This window comes from Zootoca vivipara, chromosome 17 (genome assembly GCF_963506605.1).
Source record: "Zootoca vivipara chromosome 17, rZooViv1.1, whole genome shotgun sequence".
Lineage (NCBI taxonomy): Eukaryota > Metazoa > Chordata > Lepidosauria > Squamata > Lacertidae > Zootoca > Zootoca vivipara.
In genome coordinates this window covers 41,674,862-41,697,757 of record NC_083292.1, presented here as the reverse complement: position 1 = coordinate 41,697,757, position 22,896 = coordinate 41,674,862, and the positions used below count along the sequence as shown (strand labels likewise).

Sequence of the window (22,896 nt, the reverse complement as noted above, 5' to 3'; positions counted from 1 at the left end):
CTTTCAGGATCAGCAATGAGCAGCAATTTATAGAGAGTTCCCTGGAACTGACATCATGCCTTTGCTCGGCTGATACAGGAGAAACAGATGAGATTGCTGCTCTTTGGGTGCTCTATTGGGTTTTTAAAATACCGTAAGTGGCTTGTGATGATTTTTCTAAGAACATAAGGAGAGCCCAGCTGTTGCTGCACCAGGCCAAAGGGGGGCCATCTAGACCAGCCTCCTGTCCTCACAGTGGCCAAATGCCCCATAGAACATAGGAATCAAGATAGACTGCCTCTAGACCTGAAGGTTCCATAAAAACATAATGGATCAGGCCAATAGACCACCTAGTTCTCACTGCGGCCACCCAGGCGCCTTGAGGAAGACTCTGCGAAGGCCATTGTGCTTCCTGAGGACTGCCATTTGTTCTGATTCAGCATTTTCTTGAGGAAGGCACCCTTGGAGAGGGAAGTGGAAAACCCAGACCTTTGCATAGAAAGTGCTGAGAAAAGGTTAGAGGCTTGTTTGCAAAAATAAAAAATCTGATGACCTCTGAAGATGACTCTTCCTCGGGGAATGAGGCATGACAAGGAATCCTCAGCTAGAGAAAAAAAGAAACTCTCCGGAATGCAGCTTGGCACTAAGAATGTGCGAAGAGCCCGGTGGCTGGATCAGGCCAATGGCTCTCCTGTTCTCACAGTCCCCAACCAGATCCCTCCAATGCAAAGCCTGCAAGCAGAATCTGAGAGTAGGTCTATTAATTTAAGACTAAGCAAAAGGTTGCAAAATGGCAACAAGCTTCAGTGTTCTCCAGAGCTCTTTGTCTGGAGAGATATTCTGCAAAGTGAGGGGCAGGTGGAGACCTGGAAAAAAAATCAAAAGCAATCAATGAATGCTTCCAAAAAATGTATCTGGTCAAATGCTGGAGCCCAAAGGTCAGCTTGTAGACTCTGTTTGAACATCGCTTCCCCCCTATTCACCAACTTACCAGATCCTCTCTGGAAACCATCCAAGTTGGTGGCTGACAGCATCACTATGCAGAACCAGTGTGGCGTCATGAGTCTTGGACTAGGACCTGGGAGAGACGGCTCAGTGAGTGCATATGAATGGATTGTGTGTACTTTTCAGAGGGTTGAATTGTTTTGAAGGAATGGAGAGCTGTAATAACTTTGACAAGAAAGACAGCTAATTTGTGTAAAAACTGTAACAGCTCTTCAGTGGAATTTACAGACGATTTTATTAAGGTTAAAAGAAGGCTAATGATACAGTGCAACCAGTTTGGATACAATTTTGATGTTTAGAGGATACAAGCTCTCACCAGCTCTGGTTTCTCAGACTAGCTGCGTCCTTGAAAGAAGCAAGAATGTCAACAGACAGATACACACCAGCCTTCAAAAGTTCTGTGTTAAAAATCCTGTGGGAACTAAAAACTGGAATGGACAATCTTAATTCAGAGAGTGAAAGTATGAAAAAGGACATAGCGCAGGAAAATGTGGAAAGTGAAAGAAATTCTAAAAATATGGAAATAAAAATTTTTGGACCCAAAGACAAGGAGATAAACTGTTATGAAGTGAAAGAGCTATATTATTACCAGGATTGGTCCTGGAGGACTGATCTCACAGAGGAGAGAGAATGGAATTTTACTGAGGAACAGAATCAAACTAAAGAGCAGAAAATACAAAGAGGAGGCAATCTAATCAACAGTAGATGTCAAGGCAGAGATGATTTGAAGAAGCAAAGGGGACAGCAGGGGGGGTGAGAGGGTTCTAAGGTGTAAAAAACCTGAGAGACTGGGAGTGGGGTGAGGAGAGAAAGGTGGACTTTTTTTCTCTTTAAGATTGGATAAGTATGGTTTGAAACTGGATTGTTTTATTTTAGAAACTTGCTGAAACGGAAGGGAAGGTCGATTACAGGGGGAGGAAGAGGATGTGTAGATGAAAAATAAGTGGTAATATTAATTGGAAAATGAAAGATGTGTTTTAAATTTATGGAATTCTTGGAAGCAATTTTAGGCTAGGGAAGGAAATATGATAATTATGTTTTCTTTTTTTCATAAATGAATAGTAAGATTAGTATTAGGTAAATCAGGCATCCCCAAACTTCAGCCCTCCAGATGTTTTGGACTACAATTCCCATCATCCCTGACCACTGGTCCTCTTAGCTAGGGATCATGGGAGTTGTAGGCCAAAACATCTGGAGGGCCGCAGTTTGGGGATGCCTGAGGTAAATAAATGTTAGGAAGTAGATTGTAAGATCAATAGAAATAGTAAATGTCAAAAAATGGCAAGGGAAAATGGAATGTTATATGGGGGTGGTGGAGTCAGCTCGCTGCTCCCTGTTTTGTCCTGCCCGCCCTGGGATCCCTTAGTGGCAGGGAGGGATTGCTGGGGGGTGGGATGGGGAGGGATTGCTGGGGGGTGGGATGGGGAGGGGGTGGGATGGGGAGGGATTGCTGGAGGGTGGGATGGGGAGGTCCTTTTCACTGGAAAAAGGACCACCTTTACCTTCCTGCTACACCTCGGGACTCCTGGTGGCAGTGGGAGCCGCGGGGAGGTGGGGGGGGTGGACAGAAGGAGCAAAAGAGGAATATAACTGAAAAAGAGGATGACATTGAAATATGATTTTATTTAAGTGATATTGGGGTTGAATATGATAGAGGAAAAATTGCTAAAGAAGGAGGGGGAAATGAAAATCAATAGGGGGAGAGGGGAAGTCCAGAAGACAATGTTTAGTAAAAAAGATATGAGATGCTGATTTCTTCTTCTTTTTTATTATTCTTTTTTATTGTTGTCTTTTTTAAAAATATGGATGTTAATAATGTACAATTATACGGATGTTATTCTGTTCTTTTTATAAAACTTAATAAAAATTACTTGGGGAAAAAAAGGACTAGGACCTGGGAGAGATCCGGGTTCAAATCCCCACTCAGCCATGAAGCACACTGGGTGGCCGTTGAGGCCAGTTGCCATCTCTCAGCCAAGCCTACCTCTCAGGGTTGTTGGGAGGATGAAATGGGGAGAACCATGTAAACCACCTGGAGCTCCTTAGAAGATAAGGAGGGTATTTAAATGTGATCAATAAGCCATGGCTGCTCCTGTTTTGGGGAAAACATACAGCCAGATGCACCCCAGGCCTCTTAAAAGCACAGCAAACCCATCCCAGTGGTGAGGCAGACCCTGCAGGTCCTCTTGGAGACTTTGAAAGGGTGGGAGGGAGATTAAATATATGAATCTGGGCAACCCACATGTGGGAGGTGGATAAGAACAGAATCAAGCTTCAATGTGCACAGCAGCAGCAGAGTTTAGCCTCACAGAATTTAGCCCAACGCCTTGGAACTCATATGTTTCGGCTCCCGCATGATCAAAACCTGGAAGTGAGTGTTCCGGTTTCCAAACAATTTTTGGAAGTCGAAGCTCCTGCAGCAGCCCATCAGAAGCCGCACTTAGTTTCCAAATGTTCTGGACGTCGAATGGACTTCCATTCGACTTCCGAGGTACGACTGTATAGCGTTAAGAATATAGGCTATTAGAGCTTTCTTATCCTGTTTACAACACTTGGCCAGGGACAGACCACACGATGCTACGTAAGTTTAAAGCGCTTTACTAACAGATTCAAAGGTCTGAGACATGTGTTGTTCCATGCAGCTGCAAGGAGAACGCCGGCAGAATCCTCTTGGGTAGAAAATACAGAATATAGTTCTAAACATGTGCTCTAAACTTGGGAGCAAAGCTTAGACACGTCCTCCTTGGTCAGAGAGAGTGGGAGGAGGGAGGAAGAGAAGCTTCACTTCCTCCTTCACAGAGGTAAAGGGGGGGCATGACCTAGTTGGGTCTTGGAACAGAATTTTCTGGTCTTAACCCCTTCATGCATTAACTAGCTCTCATGCATGGTTATGTTTGACTGCTATTTCCCACAGAAAGTGTCTCATTCTTTCGTGACATTCTGCTGCTTTTGAGGGGCTGCTTTGCCAACGGGGCAACATGCTTCCTTGACTTCTGATGGACCAAGAGAGAGGGGGGGGACATTAAGGGGCCTCCTTTCCTCCATGCCTCTCGCCCAAAACACGTATAGTGAACTTGTTATTGAGTAGAACTGTAGAGCGGGAAGGGACCCCGAGGGATCTCTTCTGGTGCCAAAACAGCACAACTGGCACCCAACAAGGGGCCATCAAGCAGAAATAACACAAATATCGGGGGGGGGGGGTGAGGAAGAACTTCAAAACAGCTCAATGAGAATGGAGAATACTCAATGGACACAGAATCTGTATTGACTTCCTGGGAGTGGGGGAAAGAGAGAACACGTGAAGCCTGGGGAGTGGGACGGAGCATTATGGAAAATCAGCCTGGCCAGTAGGAACCTGGAAGAGGAGCCGTCCGCACTGCAGGTTGTGTTGCTGGTCCCACTTGGCAATCGGCTGGCAATAGAATTCTCTTCTCCTTGTTTCCTGCCTTGCAGTGGGTTGGACAAGATGAGCTTCGGGATAATAATAATAATAATAATAATAATAATAATAATAATAATAATAATAATAATAATAATTTATTATTTATACCCCGCCCATCTGGCCGGGTTCCCCCAGCCACTCTGGGCGGCTCTCTGCGGCACTCTGGGATCTCTTTCAAATCTACAATTCTATGATTCACTCCTTTGGGCTTTTTGTAAGGAGGAAAAGGAGACAGGCTTTCCTGTCCTCCTCTTGGGAATGACTTTTCTAGCATGTTGGATCCACCAACCTTCTGAATAAGCTGCGCTAGACGGATGCTGGCAGGAAAGAGGCCACAAACAAGGATACTTCTGACCTCAATCCAGGCGGGTTTGTGGCTCCCAGGTGAGGCGGCTGTTCCGAGTTCTTCCTTAGCATTGCAAGGGGTGGGGGTGACCCTTAAACTCTACCATCCAATGATTGCTCACCTCTTCTCCAGCGGCATTGGGGGAGTGGGGAGTGGAGTGGAAGAGAGAAATGGAAAAATTGAATTAGCCCTTAAGCAGGGGGTGGGGAGCTGAGAGGACTCACCATTTTGGGCCCAGCATCCTTAGGACATCCTCCTTTTTGCCCAGGGCAGTGAACCTATCGAGGCTCCTTTCTTGTATCTTGAAGCCAGCGGTTCTGGTCCTACCCTCTGCAGCAAGAGTAAACAAGGTGCACCACCATTTAGCAACTTGGAGGCTCTTGAAGTGGCCGTGTCTAAATTGCTCAGCATTGATGGCAACCTCATCAGTGCTGCCAAACTGCTCTTGTCCCCCTCCCCAGATGTGACAATCAGGAGGTATTCCAGCACCTTGCCCAAAGACTTACACCTTGCAAATATGGATAAGAAGTATAAAGAACTGCTGCCTATTGCGTGTGAACTCTTGAGAGACAATATCAATTTCTTTGCTGGGTTGCTGAAAGGAAAAAACATTGTTGAAATATCACATACAAAGTATCCAAATATTAAATTTGTACACAGAAATGATATGGTTTCTCCCTACTAAGAGTTCTTTGATGGGAAGTGAGATGGGTCTTGCAATTGAAGCTTGTCCCACATTCCAGGCACTGATATGGTCCCCCCGCCCCCCCGTATGAATTCATTGATGGGACATGAGATGGAAGCTCTGACCAAAGCTCTTTCCAACTTCCAAGCATGAATTATTTGATGGGAAGTGAGACTTTCCTTAAAGACAAAGCCCTTCCCACATTCCAAGCACTGATATAGCTTTCCCCCCCATATGAATTTTTTGATGGGAAGTGAGACGGTCCCTCCAGCTGAAGCCCTTCCCACATCCGGAACCCGGCCAGATGGGCAGGGTATAAATAATAAATTATTATTATTATTATTATTATTATTAATTATTGTGTTTGTGCTGTATTATTATTATTGTGTTTGCATAAAACTTCTTTCCACATTCCAAGCACCTAAAGGGCATCTCCCCTGTATGAATTCTTTGATGGGTAGTGAGATGGGCGCTCTGGCTGAAGCTCTTTCTACACTCCGGGCATTGAAATGGTTTCTCCCCGGTATGAATTCTTTGATGGGTTGCAAGGTTGGCTCTGTAACTGAAGCCCTTCCCACATTCCAAGCACTTATATGTTTTCTCTCTATGAGTTATTTGATGGGAAGGGAGATGGACCTTCTGACAGCAGCTCTCTGCACCCCAAATATTTATGTAGCATCTCCACTATATGGATTTTGCTGTGGTCTCCCCTGTTCTTCATTTCTAACATTTTGCCACCTGTAAGGGAAGAGAAAAACAGATTCTCAGGAAACCAATTATTGAGCAATGAGAATGAAAGGTTGCTTTAGTCAAAAAAATGAAGAGATTTAGAGGGCTGAGCAATACCAGCTTTTCAACATATTGGTATATCGCCAGCAAAACATCGCAATTTACTGCAATGTTGAAAAAACAAGATGCACTGGCCTCTGCCCACAACACACAGGATGAAATTGCCCCAGCTCTCGCCTCGGAAGTTTCACCCAGGTGCTTGTGAGCTGGGGCTTTCTTTCACTGCTCCACTGAGGCAACTGGGCTGCTGCACACTCCTCAGTCGAGCAGATTAAAGATGCAGAGGGAGGAACAAGCTGTTTCTTCCTCTGAGCTGTAGGAGGGCAGAGTGGGATGGGGGTTTCACTCAGTGGTATATCGCGGGTGAAACGACCACTGCTTTCAAGTCCCTGTGCGAGCAGCGCCCGCTGGAGGAAGGAACCCTAGTCAATGCTCCTCATACTGGTCCAGGGGGTTATATAAATATATCATACAGGTCTAGACATCAGAGTTTTCATTGACTAGTAATCACAGGCCTATTTATGGGAACCTGAGATTCGAAAATAATAATAGCCTGACTCTTTTCTGGGAGAGATTTTTTTGGCTCAATCATGAGATCCACATAATCTCCAAGGTCAGTAATCTCTTTGGTCAACTGAAAATGGAAAGAAGCAAAAACAAAAAATACCTGATAAAAGCTACCTCCACTTTCTTAAGAACTTTGAAGCCTAGAGTAAAAAGCCCTGAACAATTCAGACTAGCCAGAGTTTCTTCGGTAAAGTTTGATTCTGGATTGTTTTATTTAACTTAATGTATGTTGCAAACTACTTTGAGATTCTTTTCTTAAAAATATTCAGTGGCATAGAAATGAAGTGCATGATAGTAATAATAACAACTGGAGAAAGAATATTCAAAGACCCAACAGGAGACAGCATGGGGAGTGCTAGAATCCCAGAGGCAGGAGCTGGTGCTGTTGAGCTCCATCCAAAGGTATGTCACAGAGAGAGATGCACTGAATTTCACAACAGATACTCTTCCTCCTTCAGGGCCAGCTGAGGCTCGCTCATCCATCTGTACTCTCAGGAAACTTCCAAGAGATCAGAAGGAATCCCTTTTTTCTCCTGCCGTGTTCAGTCTGTCCAAATTAGAGCAGGTAGAAAATCCTGAAAAGCAAATGCATTATTACTCAGTTATTGACACACTGTCAGGAGAAAAGAAAGATGTTCCCTGATCGAGGATGAGGCTTGCTAGGAACCGTCCTGGGCTGGACTGCACCAAAGCCCTGAGTCTGAGCTTTCTTTAAAGAAAGAAAAAGAAAGAACAGGAAGTGAGCCTCCTGGTCCCCTGGAAGCAAAGTTCCCCTGCATAATGTGCGGGCACCTGAAGGGATTCCTTCCCGACCCTCCTTCTCCCCAGAAAGAGAGGAGACTCAGCAGATCCCACGAGGCAACTCTGGCGGAGGAGGGAGTGGCTTCTGCCCTGGAGGACCTCCGCCCTCTATCCCCCCCCGACCTTTCTAGGAATGCTCCTCAGTGCCTTTTAACCCTCCCAGCAGATGTCAAGGCAATAAGTAACTAGTTTACTTTTAGAAGACAACTGAAGGCGGCCCTGTTTAGGGAAGTTTTTAATGTTTAATGCTGTACTGTTTTAATATTCGGTTGGAAGCCGGCCAGAGTGGCTGGGGAAACCCAGCCAGATGGGCGGGGTATAAATAATATATTATTATTATTACTTGGGAAGCCGAGCGCTCCCTGCTCTCTCTGCAACCGCCACAAAAGCCCGCCTTTTAACACACTTCTGCTGTTTCCTGGTGGAGCCTCCCGCTGCCGAGGCAGTCCACCCGAAGTCCTGGGCTGACGGGCAGAGAGGGCGCCCCGTGAGAGACTCTACCGCGAAATGGCCGCTCCGCCGGGCTCTTCCCCCCAAGATCTTTTCTACCCCGTTCAGCCGAAGGCGCCCGGGAGGCAGCATTTGCGGAGGAGAGAGACAAGCGCCGCCTCCGCTCGCCCGGCTCTTCTCAGCTACTCGGCGAAGAGGCCACCTCAGGCGCTCGACCTGCCCTCGTCCAGCATGGCGGAAGGGGCACTTCCGCCCACCTTCCGCGTTTCGTCCAATCGGGCCTCGCAGCGTGCCCTCGCGCACCGTGGCAGCGGTGCCTTCTCCGCGCGACGTTCGCGTCACTTCCCACCCTCGGGGCCCCTCCTAAGATGGTGCCCTCGTCCAAGATGGCGGCGGCTCTCCTAGGTTGGCGCCTTCGCTCCGGCCCACCGGGGCGGCGGTGCTTTCTTCTTCTGCCCCCGATGCCTCTCCTGAGGCGGCGCTTCTCGCTCACTTCCTAGCCCCGTGCCCTCGTCCAACAGAGCGGCCCCGTCCCTTTCGGCCGCTTTCCGCCCTTTTCCCCGCCCTCTTCCAAGATGGCGCCTTTTGGTGTCTTGGCGTCGCGTCGCTAAGCAACGCGAGGCCTCTTTGCCGCCTCTCCTGAAATGGCAGCTAGGGAGGACAGGAAATGACGGCGAGTAGGGGCGGGCGAAAGCCCCTCCCATACGTCACTTCCTGCGAGGGGCTGCTGTGCCTGTCTCTCTTTTTTCCTTCATGGCGTTTCCTGGGTGAGGCTCCCCCTTTGGGGTGTTTCTGAGGGGGGGGGAAGCGTGGGAGCAGAGGTTGTGGGGTGTCAGGGGAGGTGGGACACGGGGCGCTCCTTCTGGGGGTCCTTCATCCACCTTCAGAATCACAGAGTTGGAGGGGATCCGTGAGGTCCTCTAGTCCAACCCCTGCATTAATACTGGAAGCTACGGCTGCTGCTTCCATTATCCAGGGCAGTTTGAATTTCCGTCTCGAAAAGAATGAAAGTGTTATAAGAATTTTGAGGTCATATATATATATATAATAATTGTTCATAAAACATGTACATGAATGTACAGAAACATGTCTGAAGCAGCACAGGAAAACAGGCCTGACTGACACCATTTTGACTCTCTCTGACCAGGTGTTCCTCTGCAAGGAAGAAGGGGGGTGGGGGGAACCTTCTCATTGTCTCAGGAATTAAAGTGATAATCCCTGGCATCCTGATACCTGACTGCCAGACAAAAGGGTGTGATTAACTTGGCTGGGAAACAGGGAAATGTAAATATCTCTCAATTTTGTTGATTAGGTTCTGGGGGCAGGGGGCAGGGTCCAGGGTGCTCAGATTACTGCCACCAGACCTCCCCTTTCATGATGTACCTATGATGAATCTAGGGAGGGGGGGTCTTGGGCTACACCCCTTCTGTGACATATGGATGATGCTTCTGGGGGGTGGGCTGAAACCAATTTCAAATCTCTTTTTAAGGGCAAGACATCTTTGTTTGGGGTTCCTTCCTTGTTCTCCTGTGTGAGAGGAAGGACCCTGTTGCAACAGCAAAAATAAAAGTGCCTTGCTTCGCACGTCCTGGTTTGGTCTCTGTTATTTGGTGGGCAGGAGACGCTTAAACTTTGTCTGCTTGCCAGGATACCTGGACTCTTCCTGGGTCAAGGATCCACTTAATTCTAGGGCCGTGTAGCTCTGCAAAATTTTTACAACAGTTTGGCGACCACTTCGGGGACCCAGTTTTGCCTTGAGCTCCGGGTTCACTGAGGAAGGGGAGCCCAGCGCGCCCTTGCCTCTTTTGCAGGGGGGTAAACCAACCTCAGGACCCGAGGCACTTGGTAGTAATTGAGAGTCCAAGCGGGACCCCCAGGACGAAGCAACGTTTAAAGGGACAAGGCTGTTTTTTTTTAGGAACCAGTTGGAAGCTGGAGACAACGGGATTCGACTGAAAGGATCGGTCGTGAGTATTAAAAGGGGACACCTTGGGTGAGCTAAGAACCACAGCAACTAAAAATCTATTTCTCCACTTGGACTATCCTTTTCTACTCTCCTCTTTGGACCTTAGTTGCAGCAAGGCTGCCAGGCACAGTTACAGAGTAGAACTGAGGTCCCGGGCAACAGTCTTTACGTTAAACGCAGAGCTTAGAAAGACTGTCCCAGCTCCCTTCTGCCAAACTGAGCAGAAGTCTGAGCAAACTGTCGCTTTTCTACCAATCTGGGAATCTGGCTATCCCAGCTCTGTTTCCTATTCCTCTGCTCTTAATCTTCGGGTGAAGACGCCCCCCTGCCACGGCGACCCTTGTTGGGTAGGACCCGTGACCAGGGAATGCAAGTGCGCCTGTTCCTTTCTACTCTGTATTCCTCAGTTCCGACCTGACATTGCGTAGGCAAGCGTTCAGTAGGACCTGAGTCTAGTGTGTAAGAGGCAGGGAAGTTGCTGTGGAACCCTCAGGCAATTGATGACCAGTGGGAGGGTTCCAATAGGGTTTTAGCTGCACCAGGCCGCCTAGTAGTTAGTGCACGCGAACGGCAGGCAGGAACACCACTAGGACGTGGGGGTGAGTCATAGACTCGGGAAGTTAAGAGTGTCCAGGAACAGGGTCGGGGACCCAGAACTGCAGTATAAAAAGACAGAAGTAAAATGGGTGCAACCCACTCTAAGGAATTCCTTTCCCAGACTCCCAACCGAGGCAAAGCACAACTGAGGCTTTGCTCCGGTAAGGACTTTGAGGATGAAAGTCCACTCCAATTCGTTCTCTTAAATTGGCATGAAATCCCCGGGGCGGACAAGCTTGAAGGGAACCAATTGCAAAAACTTTGTAAGAAAAAAACATAGGGTCCGATTTACTATGGACCACCCAGATGAGGGGAAATGGCTACCAGGAGGTTCCTTTAACATACAGTGAATCTCCGCTTTAAAATTAACCCTGGTGAACTCTGAATGGGAAAAGTTTTGTGAGGAATCCTGCAAAGTATGTTATGGTATAAAATTATATATGTTTGCATGTTACATGTTGTCTGTGTTGTCTGTTACGTGTATGTGCGTCTGTTCCTTGTGTCTGCTATAGATAGTTGTTTCCTTTAAAGTAAATGAGAGATATAATCCAGGTTTAGGAAATTAGGGGTTTGTGTTTAAAATTTGGCCATGACACCCACAGACTGCCTTTTTTAAAGCATGCATAGTTTAAAATAATATAAAAATTAAGGCAAGCTTGCTTAAATAATCTTATGTAAGGGCTTGATCAACCCAAAAACATGGCAAATATTTAAAAGAGTGGAGGTAGTGTGTAAAGGTTTGTTTTAAAGAGGCTGTAGAAGGCCATTGTTTCCTCTCCAAAAGTAAAAAGAGGGGGCAGGATGAAGGAAAATAACGAGCTGTAAGTTTAAAAATGCTTGCTCAATGCTTTGAAAATATTTTAAACTTGAAAATGTTCATAAACTCCAGCTATAAGTGGATAAGAGATGTACTCAAGGTTTAGAATGTTATGGGGTGTGTTTAAATTGGCTACAACATCCATAGACTGCCTTCTTAAGTGTGCATAGTTAAAACTGCCAACTTGTTTAAATTTCTAGTATAGAAACAATGTTGAACCGATCAATCTTAAACATTATAAATATGAGAATGAGGTGTGCAAATGTTTGTTATTGAGAGAGGCTCCAAAGGGGAGTCTTTCTCCAAGTGACTAGATGAATATTGACTAAAGGAAAATTGAACAGCTATTCCAATAAAGGTGATTTGTTTGTCAAAGGTAGAGCTTCCATAGCCAGGAATTGTCTATCTGAGTCTAGTTTTAACTTCAATTGTGTTGGACAGAAGGGTTATTGTTGGGCTCCTAATATCAGTCTCTTAAGAAAAAAACAACTCATCTGCTCAAGGGTTCTGTATAAAGTTGGTATTTTCATTCAAATCTTGTGAATCCTGTATCTTAGAGGGTTAGACTAAATGACCTCAGGGTCCCTTCTAACCCCCATTTTAGAGCTATGTGAAAGGCAATGTGTCTGATGTGGTGATGGGTTGAAATTCAGCCCAGCTCTGCTTTCTGGCAAGGAAAGATTATTGGTTTTCAGAGTTGGAACAAGAGTGTAATTGTTTTTTTTTATGGAGTGATTATATAAGTTTTTATCACGTTGTCTATTAAGGTTTAAAGTTTAAGCACATATGAAAGTCTTGAACATTTCCCAATCTTTATCCAATCTTAAGGTTTGCTAAAGGCTTCTATATAACGTTGGTACTTTTAATCTTCCCCTTCCTTATTTTTCCCTTAGTACACACATGTGCTTCCGTGATAGGGCATAGCCTGTGTTTCCTTCCCAGTCAGGCGTCTGTACTCAAATGTATGTGTATCCTAAGGGCAGTGATAGTGTTGAGATCCCCATATTTCAGAAGGGGGGGACTAGATTACTCAAGATCCCTTCCAACCCTTTCCAAACTTAGAAAAAGGAGGGAGAGAAAATGTGTTTGTAAGCACTGAAAAGTGAGTTTAAACCCTGGTGGTATAGTGAAATGGCCTGAATTCAGTCAAGCATTACTCTTTGGTGGAGAAGGATGGAAAGATAGATTTTTAAAGTTTGGCATGAAGAGTTTGAGGTGCCATTCAGAAAGAGGTAGAGATGGTATATCATGCATTGAAAATGAATGTCTGGTGTTATTTTTTCCACCATATTGTCAGCTATTTTTTTTAACTGCAAAACTCCAGCCAACAGTTCAAGTAAATAAAGGGCCAGAAAATTTTGTCTGGAATTGGTAAGGCTGAAAATCAATGAGAATGCAAAGGATTTTATGAATTCTGGCTCTATGGCCATATTACCCATAGATAAAGGGGCAGAGAATTTAGTCTGCCATGGCTGTAATAAATTAATTAAAAACAAACAAACAAACGAAAACATTTGCAATTACGAATTCACCCCGAACCCTGTAGATAAAGGGGGCAAATCAAGATTTATTTTGCCTGGGGTATGAGGTGTTTATTTGGTGACTTCATTAGGACTTTAATCTGACCCAACTTTTATTGCAGCTTCCAAGTTAGTTTAAGGTTTATAAGCCTGCTTCTTAAGCAGCAAGAAACAAGAAACAATGTATCAAATTGTATTAGGACTCCAAACAAGGAAAAAGAATTTAAACTGGCTCTGAAAAAAAAAACACTGCTATGTTTCTATCTTTTGTTTGAAATCTAACCCTACTTTAAAATCTACTCTTTCCCCTTCCCTTCCTTTATTCAGATGGTAATGTTGTCAAGAGGTACAGCACTTTAAAAAAAAAAAAAGGGTATAATAGACTGCCGAATCATGAACTCTGTACATGCACAGAGGCTATGTCAGCTTGAAGAGGAAAATAGAGGAGAAAAAGGAGGTTTAAACTAAGGGGCGAAAAGGTTATAATCTGCTCATGAAATATTATTCAAATTTCTTAATGTAAAGCTTTGAACCACTGAGGGAAAACAACCTCATGTATGTTACTGGTCCATCAAAGTTAAATGGTTGCCAAGTTTCAAAATCTTAACATGCCAGATTCTTTCCACAGGTATAAATAGCAGAGTACTACTATAAGTCTGTCTCTTGAGTAGTTTATAAATTAATTAAGAGGTTCAAGGTTATGCTTTGCACATGAAACTTAAATTTAAATTTCTTTATGTAAAAATAAATAAATAGATAAAGAACCATTGAGAACCATCAACTGTTTAGAAGCTGCCAATTCCAGTTCAACATGCAAAACTCTGTACATTTTAGGAACATTTCCTGACTGATTTTCACATGAAATAATTTTCCCTTTCCAGCAGGATACTGAGATTCAGTGTGCAGAGAAATTCTTTCAGAACCTTAATGCAAAATTATCTCCCAATGGGGGGGGGGACGCCACCTAAACAAGCCCCCTCCACACTTGGAAATTCATAGAAAATTGCTGTCTACCAGTTGACAGACTATGCAAACAAAAGGCTCCATTTCTTTCCTAGCAGGTACTCAGGATGGATACTTATCTCTCATTTGCATTTCACCCCGAAGCATTACCCTATGTTAATATAACCCTCCCTTTTCTAATGTAGCAATGATTGAGTGTTTTGCCAATTTTTTTCTTCCACAGCACAAAAAAAAAAAAGAAAGAAAAAGTGAGGAGTGAGGAGATACAAACAGTAATTTCATTTCTCTTTGGCGCTTCTCTTTAGCTTATAAATAATCTGCTTCCATTTATTAAATCAGTTTTTCCATTATGTCTATGAAATTATTCTAACAATAACCAGGTATTGTTTTGTGACTGTATTTTGTCAGGTAGTCTTGCCTGAGTATTTCTTATTATGATGAATTTCAAAGCTTTTTCCGTTATTTTACCATTTTTCCATCTTAATTGGATATTTCACCTTCAGATCTTTAAGGTTCCTCTCCAATTTATAATGTCTTTGTATTATTTAATGATAATTCTTTTTTTAAAAAAATCTGATATCTTTGTGTCAAGTCCAATTTCATTTGAAAAATTGTTGTGTGAGTGGTAATCTAAATTTTATTGTTTTATTTTTGTATCTTTTTTTTGGTATTTCTACTTTTTCTTTCTGTACATACAAATGTAGCATCTAACTCATTCTTTCCTGTAAATAATAATAATAATATTAATCCCTTTCAAACAAGATACGTGAACCTCAAAGAGAATTCAGAACCACATAAGGAAAATGTTAATAACTTATCGATTGTGTCCTAATTAACAAAATTTTTGTCCTTTGTTTCCTCCACAGCCAAACTAGGTGAAGTAAATTAAACTGACTGAGCAGACAATAACAGCAGTAATTAAATATGAATGATAATAATAATATTTAGATGAATAAAATGCTTAACTATGATCTTATATTCTTTGCAGCTTCCCAAGAAGAAATTTCTAGAATATTCTCCCCTTTCTTGACTTTATCATTATTATACTATTTATTATTATTATTTTTTAACTAATTATATCTTCAGACCCCAACCCCCTGCAGGCCTATTTTCAAAAGGATGTTTTACAGGAAACCAAATTGACATTTTATCTCTTTGATCACAACCTAAGAAGGAGGACCTAGAAAGCTATAACGTTTCAGCAAGGTTTAGAAGTGCTGGCATAGAAGTACTGTTAACTTCCTCCCAGTGACTCGAAGGCAGACAAGAAAACCCCCTTGTTGGAGATACATGCAAAAGCAGCAAGAATTATCTCAAGTTCACCTGATTGCCTCAAGATATACAAGTGGCGTATAATTAATAATTTGAAGGTTTTGTGCATTATGTGTTATATAGGAACACTGAAATGTGTCAAATGACTTTGGGACAAAGGGGGAAAGTGAATTGCAAGGACATTCTCTCTCCTTGACCTCAAGACTCTGTGCCCTAGGATTTAAAAGCAGCCGGAATTGTCTCAAGATCATGATGGCCTCAAGACATACAACTGATATATGATTATGTTTTATGTTGTGTGATATTCGACAGAAACATTGAACTATGTCTGACAGTATGTTATTTCCACAAGGAGGGGGGGTGAACCAATTTTGTGTTTAATTGTTTTTTTATGTTTAATGTATAGTGTCCCAATGATTTTTTTTGTATTATTGTATGCCTTTTAAAGGATCAGGATATTGCATAGTCCAGTATTTAGATTAGATCAACTTATGACCACGTTTTCTTGTCCCACCTGGCACTCTGCAGTGTGCCAGCCTTCTTACACAATTTTAGATTGTTTTAAATCATTTTACCAAGAATAAGCCCCAAGATCCATGAAACACCAGATAAATGAAGGTATTTATGTCTTGATTTAACAGGAATGATCCCTTTTAGAGTTAAATTTGACTAATTTGGACATGTTTTATGGGGCTGTATAAATTCTAATTGGGTCAGTTCTAATTGGGCAAGTGTATCCAAGGTGCAAGTAGCTTTCTTCCTTTAAGAGCAACTGGGCAACTCCCTACAGTGCAAGGCCAGAGCCTATAATAAAGGCCCATAGGAAGCCCAAGGCAAAGGCATCTCTCTCATGACATGTCCAAACCTGTGGCAGCTATGGGGGGTGCCAGGCGACATGGTCAATATGAAAGCCCTAAGGGGATTCACCAGGGATTGTTGCTGTTGTGCCACGATGGAGGTGTGCAACCAGAGGAGAGCTAGCTTTTGACACCTGAAGAACACACAAAAGGGTAAACAAACAAACTGCACTTTCCAGTCAATATTGGTGGACCATCCTGTTAAATGAAATACGTAGACCATTTTTGAGAAATGCTTCTCCCAAAGTACTAAAACAACACATCTGGTTATTCTTTTGTGGGGCAACAATTTTTAAGAAAAATTATAGCCCCAAATGGGGGATATTGTTATAAGAATTTTGAGGTCATATATATATATATAATAATTGTTCATAAAACATGTACATGAATGTACAGAAACATGTCTGAAGCAGCACAGGAAAACAGGCCTGACTGACACCATTTTGACTCTCTCTGACCAGGTGTTCCTCTGCAAGGAAGAAGGGGGGTGGGGGGAACCTTCTCATTGTCTCAGGAATTAAAGTGATAATCCCTGGCATCCTGATACCTGACTGCCAGACAAAAGGGTGTGATTAACTTGGCTGGGAAACAGGGAAATGTAAATATCTCTCAATTTTGTTGATTAGGTTCTGGGGGCAGGGGGCAGGGTCCAGGGTGCTCAGATTACTGCCACCAGACCTCCCCTTTCATGATGTACCTATGATGAATCTAGGGAGGGGGGGTCTTGGGCTACACCCCTTCTGTGACATATGGATGATGCTTCTGGGGGGTGGGCTGAAACCAATTTCAAATCTCTTTTTAAGGGCAAGACATCTTTGTTTGGGGTTCCTTCCTTGTTCTCCTGTGTGAGAGGAAGGACCCTGTTGCAACAGCAAAAATAAAAGTGCCTTGCTTCGCACGTCCTGGTTTGGTCTCTGTTATTTGGTGGGCAGGAGACGCTTAAACTTTGTCTGCTTGCCAGGATACCTGGACTCTTCCTGGGTCAAGGATCCACTTAATTCTAGGGCCGTGTAGCTCTGCAAAATTTTTACAACAAAAGCAAGTAACAGTCGCAAGAATAAAGGGTGGGTCTTGGAAACACGTCTCGTGGGGTGGGGGTGGTGGAAGGTGCCAGGGGCGCCTCTGTGGTGAGGGGATTCCCCAGCTGGGAGTGCCACCAGGGTGGTAAACCCAAAACTTGCAGAGGATGGCCAACCCTCTGCCCACCTGAACACCCAAGAAGGGAATGTAGGGAAGGAGGAGTTTCTTCAGATATTCGGGAGCCTAAGTGAATGGCGAATTGCACTGGCAAACAAACTGACAAGCTGTATTTTAAAAAGAGGAGTTGAATATGTTCTTAAGGGTTTTTGTGAAAATTGCATGAGGAGGGGTAGATCCTTGAGCTTCTTGGAGAGGAAGGTGGCAGTCTTTAAAGGAACTATGAAGTAGAGGGGAACCCAGGCAGGAATCTGGACGCTGTGTTTTGAACAGCTTTCTGAGTCTTCTTCAAGGGCAGCTTCAAATAGGAAACACTGTAATAATCCCATGGGATGCAGAGTGTGGGCTGTGACTGGCAAACAAGCTGGAGCTAGAAATGGGCACTCTTGAGTCACCGAGGCCACCTGAGCCTCAAGTGACACTCTTGGATCCAGGAGTAACCCTAGTTGAAGGATAAGCTTGAGTCTGTCCTAGCAAGCCTCATCCACGCTTGATCAGGGAACATCTTTCTTTTCTCCAGACAGGGTGTCAATTTTATAACTGAGTAATGCATTTGCTTTGCAGGATTTTCTAGCTGCTGTAATTTGGACAAACTGAACACGGCAGGAGAAAAGGGGATTCCTTCTGATCTCTTGGAAGTTTCCTGAGAGTACAGATGGATGAGCGAGCCTCAGCTGGCCCTGAAGGAGGAAGAGGGCACGGCATCAAAACTGGGAGCAGTGGGGGATTCTGGAAAAACTCCGTGCAGAAGATCCTGGGTGAGGAGGACACCCTCCGCTCAGAGGTGCAGAGCCAGCAGTTCAGGCGGTTCTGCTACCAGGAGGCCAAAGGACTCCGAGAGGTTTGCAGCCAACTCTACCACTTTGACCGTCAATGGCTAAAGCCAGAAAGGCATACGAAAGCTCAGATGTTGGACCTGGTGATCATGGAGCAGTTCCTGGCTGTCCTTCCAGCGGAGATGGAGAGCTGGGTGAGGGAATGTGGAGCGGAGACCACTTCCCAGGCAGTGGCCCTGGCCGAAGGTTTCCTCCTGAGTCAGGCAGAGGAGAGAAAGCAGGCAGAGCAGCAGGTGAGAGACTTTCCTCTGGATACTCTCAAGGGGCTCCAAACAGGAGAGAGAGGTCCCCAAATTCTGTACTCATGGCCCATCTTTACAGGAAGGAATCCAAGGAGTGTTATATGATACCCCTAACATTTTTTCATTTGCTGTTCCTTTTCTAATCCTTCACCCCATTTTCTGTTTGGACTTTCTGTTGAGATTTCTGCATTGCAGGAGGGTGGACTAGCTAACCCCATTCTATGATTCTGTGATTTCAGGGAAAGGATCTGTTTGCAGGAATGGGTTCAGGTGTCTCTGAGGCAGAGGGGGCTCGGTTGGACACCAAAGAGAGGCCACTGGGTAAGGAGGAATGAGGTTTGTCTCTGTTTGGTCACATTCCGTGGGTTCTGAAACTTATCTGTGAGTTCTTTGAATCGTTTGGGGGAAGACAATTGAAGCCAAGAGCCCCAAGGAGGAGAGATGTATATTTCATTGATTGAATTTATATACCACTCTATACCCAGAGGTCTCAGGGTGATTTACAATATGTACACAACTGAGCTACCAAATGGGTACAAATGTCTAAATGCACTCAGCAAGTGAGGCTTGTTCTAAGGCCCATCTGTAGTAAGAGATGCTCTGCTAGACCTAACCTTTGTCTCCTGCAGGTGACAGAAAGACTTTGGCAAAACCTCACCCATCTTTTCATTGTGTCAGAGGGGAAGTGGTGGCTGTGGAAGTGGATCAGGTAGGGAGAAGGAGCCGTGTGGGTCAAGAGGCGGAGGGGTGGGGCAGCCAGGAGGCCTCTGGCCCCCAATGAGTCTCACTCCTGCTCCACTTTGCTTCTGTCAAAGCTGCCCTTCACAAAAGCTAGAAAGGTCATTCAGGAAGGTTTCTGTGCTGAGAATAAGGAACAGCTGCCTCACCTCAGCTAACCTTCTGAATGTCTCTCCGTTGTTGCTGTTTTCTTTATAAACTTGTCATTGAATGCTAAAATGGACTTCTAAGCAGTTGACAAACCATGAAAAGCAGTGGCCAGGATTTGCCTAACCTGCCCCATCAGTTTCACAGCAGACTTTCGCCCCGCTCTCCTCTCCCTTCCCATGTCCTCATTTGCCACTTGAAGTTTGCTTTAGGGCATCAGGAGGGTCCCCCCAAGAACAGCGCCCAGGGAGACGACCGAGGGGATCCTTCTTTGTGGTAGACTGGAATGCTTTGCACAAGCAGAATGACACAAGGACCACAATGTTGACCTCTGCCCGTTTGAACCATGAGTAATACCCATCATTAAACGACACAAGAGAAGACTTCATTTGATACATTAAAATAAGCATCCGTAATTAAAATGTGCAGGAAAGCAATCCCTTAAAAGTAACAAACAGGCAGAAAACCACAGAGCAAAGAGCAGTAGACCATCTTTATGCTGTCTGAGTGGAGGGCATTTCCTTTTCTCTTTTAGGGTTCAGTGTGCTTTGAAGACGTTGCCGTTTCTTTCACAGACGAGGAGTGGGCATTGCTGGATCCTGACCAGAGAGCTCTGCATAAGGAAGTCATGGTGGAGAATCGTGGGATCATGGACTCTCTCAGTAAGGCTCACTGTTGGATCAGAGCAGGCATCCCCAAACTTCGGCCCTCCAGATGTTTTGGACTACAATTCCCATCATCCCTGACCACTGGTCCTGTTAGCTAGGGATCATGGGAGTTATAGGCCACAACATCTGGAGGGCTGCAGTTTGGGGATACCTGGATCAGAGTATCTGTTTTGAAATTCAGTGCATCTCTCTCTGTGACATACCTTTACATGGAGCTCAACAGCACCAGCTCCTGCCTCTGGGATTCTAGCACTCCCCATGCTATCTCCTGTTTGGTCTTTGAATATTCTTTCTCCAGTTGTTATTATTACTGTCATGCACTTCCTTTCTATACCACTGTATATTTTAAAGAAAAGAATCTCAAAGCTACATTAACCTACATTAAAGTCAGCTAAAACAATCCAAAGCAAAACTTTACAGAGGAAAGTCACATAGCAATGATCAGCCTAGTCTGAACTCAAGGCCTTTTAAAATATAGGATTCAGAGTTGTTAGGCTAGCGGATACAGATTCTATTAGGTTTTCGTTCTGCTTCTGTCCGTTTTTGGTAGGCTAAGGAGAATACTGAGCCTGGAGATGTAGTGGATCCCATGATTGAGCCAAACAAAATCATCTTCCATTCGCATTTCTCAATCATTGGGGGTTTCCTGAGGATCTAATCTGTTTTTCTCATCGTTGCAGGTGGTGAAATGTTAGAAGTCCACATAATGGAGAAGGTACATAAATATTTGGGGTGCGGAGAGAGCTTCTGTCAGAAGGTCCATCTCACTTCCCAGGAAAGAACTCATAGAGGAGAGAAACAATATCCGTGCTTGGCATGTGGAAAGAGCTTCAGTCACAGAGCCAACCTTGCAACCCATAAAAGAATTCATACCGGGGAGAAACCATTTCAATGCCCGGAGTGCGGAAAGAGCTTCAGCCAGAGCGCCCATCTCACTACCCACCAAAGAACTCACAGCGGAGTGAACCCATACATGTGTTTGGAATGTGGAGAGAGTTTCAGATACAGACGCACTCTCACTTCCCATCAAAGAGTTCACACAGAGGAGAAACCGCACCAGTGCTTGGAATGCGGAAGGAGCTTCGCCTGGAAGAAATGGCTCACTTCCCACCAAAGAATTCATAAGGGGGAGAAACCCCACCAGTGTCTAGAGTGTGGGAAGAGCTTCAGCGAGAGCACCTCTCTCACTTCCCACCAGAGAACTCACAGCGGGGAGAAACCCTATTGTTGCCTGGCATGCGGAAAGAGCTTCAGTCACAGAGCCAACCTTGCAGCCCATCAGAGGATTCACACCGGGGAGAAACCGTTTCAGTGCCAAGAGTGTGGAAAGAGCTTCAGCCAGAGCACCCATCTCACAACCCATCAAAGAACCCACAGCGGAGAGAAGCCATACCTGTGCTTGGAGTGTGGAAAGAGCTTCAGTCACAGGCACACTCTCACTTTCCACCAAAGAATTCACAGCGGGGAGAAACCATACTCCTGCTTTGATTGTGGCAAGCGCTTCAGTCGTAGCGACAATCTCGCAGCCCATCAACGAACTCACAGTGGGGGGAAGCCATAGGAGTGGCTGTGTACATATTTAAATGTATGAGACTTTAATTAAATTGTAGGTGTGTGAGGATTGCCACAATGTTCTTGTCCTTCGACGAGCCAGCAAAGAAGTCATCCTCCTCTGTCAGAACCATGGAGTGCACCAATAACTCGGTGCCTAACAATTCTTCACATTGCAGACCTAGATCTTCAAAGTGCAATTTGGATTACTTTTTTCATGTTGCATCGGGGAAGAGGGTCACAAGCGGTTTGGCAACACTGGTGAGGTCATTGTCAACCAGTGCCATCCAATTGCATTTCCAGAGGTGCTCTGGTCAGGAGAGAGAAAGGGAGAGTTTTAGGCAAATGCCCCTTTTACTCCTCTCCCAGGAGAGAAGAGGGATCGATACACTCAAAATACTCCTGGTTTTGCACCTGAACGAAGATGCACGTGTAGAATTACAGAATCACAGAACTGTGGAGGTGGAAGGGGCTCCCAGAAGCATCTAGTCTACCCCCTGGCTGCAGTGCAGGAATCACAGCTAAATTAGGAGTGGACTGACCACGTCGCCATCCATTAAAACAACACACACTTTAAAATCTTATTTCTTTTTATTGTTATTGAATGACTTTGTTCTAAACAGAAGAAATAACATAGCTCCTTCTCTCTCTCTCTCTTACCCCCTCCCCCCAATGGACCTTTTCTTTTTAGTGCAAAGTCTTCGGTGGATACAAATCTTCATATTTATGAAGTACAGTACGTAATTATGTCAGGCACAAAATAAAGTCTCTTTCTTTGACAACAACAACAACAACAAAATCAAGTTAACACGAAACTCAATTCCGTTATCAAGAAGCATTTGGCCTGTTTGACCACCTTCAGCCCCACAAACACCCAGCCATCAATAGTTGAGAAATTAATGCCATGGTTTACTTGAGTTGCCAGCCAGCCAGCACTAAAGATCCCCCTTTTTTCTAGGGGTTGAGATTCTTTTAATAAATGCTTAGTTAAACATTCCCACAGCCTTTTCTTGCTAATAGGAAAATGGCAAATAGGGTTATTATTATTATTATTTTGGTAAATATTCTACTCTGAAAGGGTGCTATTATACGCATTTATTTTTTTCTGGCATTTCTACTCCACGTGGTTGTCTCCCTCCTTGTTTAATCCTCACAACAACCCTGTGAGGTAGGTTAGGCCGAGAGAAACTGGGACTGGCTTCCAAGGTTACACCCAGTCAGTTTCATGGCCCATTGTGGGGATTCGAACCCTGGTCTCTCCCAGCTCCTTGTCCTGCACTCACTACAGTACCACCGGCTCTCAAATGGGGGCTTAATCCTGTAAACAGATGGCTGAGGTATCACAACCAGGTCATTGGCAACAGGTTTTTTAATTGATCAGATTTCCCCCTGAAAGGAAAATCCAAATTAATGTGTGTTTGGGGATATGAGTTGGCATTTTGATGGCATTGCCATATGGAC

The 22,896-nt window shown here is 44.6% G+C and overlaps 1 protein-coding gene across 2 annotated transcripts; it reads left to right on the top strand.

Moving 5' to 3' along the window:
- Positions 1 to 8,766: 8,766 nt before the first annotated feature.
- On the top strand, positions 8,767 to 22,892 carry LOC118076448 (zinc finger and SCAN domain-containing protein 2). 2 transcript variants are annotated; one of them, XM_035099214.2, is made up of 6 exons: positions 8,767 to 8,831; positions 17,818 to 18,322; positions 18,571 to 18,652; positions 18,961 to 19,040; positions 19,752 to 19,878; positions 20,565 to 22,892. In XM_035099214.2, exons 2-6 carry the CDS (start codon positions 17,909 to 17,911, stop codon positions 21,443 to 21,445), a joined length of 1,584 nt encoding a protein of 527 aa, XP_034955105.1. In that variant the 5' UTR covers positions 8,767 to 8,831; positions 17,818 to 17,908; the 3' UTR covers positions 21,446 to 22,892. The 2 variants fall into 2 exon arrangements, with proteins under 2 accessions (XP_034955105.1, XP_034955107.1); XM_035099216.2 differs by lacking the exon at positions 8,767 to 8,831 and adding an exon at positions 17,101 to 17,120.
- The last annotated feature ends 4 nt before the right edge of the window (positions 22,893 to 22,896 follow it).

Excerpts from the sequence above, each read along its gene's own strand:
- LOC118076448 (XM_035099214.2), top strand. The coding sequence starts at position 17,909 with ATGGATGAGCGAGCCTCAGCTGGCCCTGAAGGAGGAAGAGGGCACGGC. Across the intron at positions 18,323-18,570 it reads GAAAGCAGGCAGAGCAGCAG|GGAAAGGATCTGTTTGCAGG; the intron begins GTGAGAGACTTT and ends CTGTGATTTCAG. Across the intron at positions 19,041-19,751 it reads TGGCTGTGGAAGTGGATCAG|GGTTCAGTGTGCTTTGAAGA; the intron begins GTAGGGAGAAGG and ends TTTCTCTTTTAG.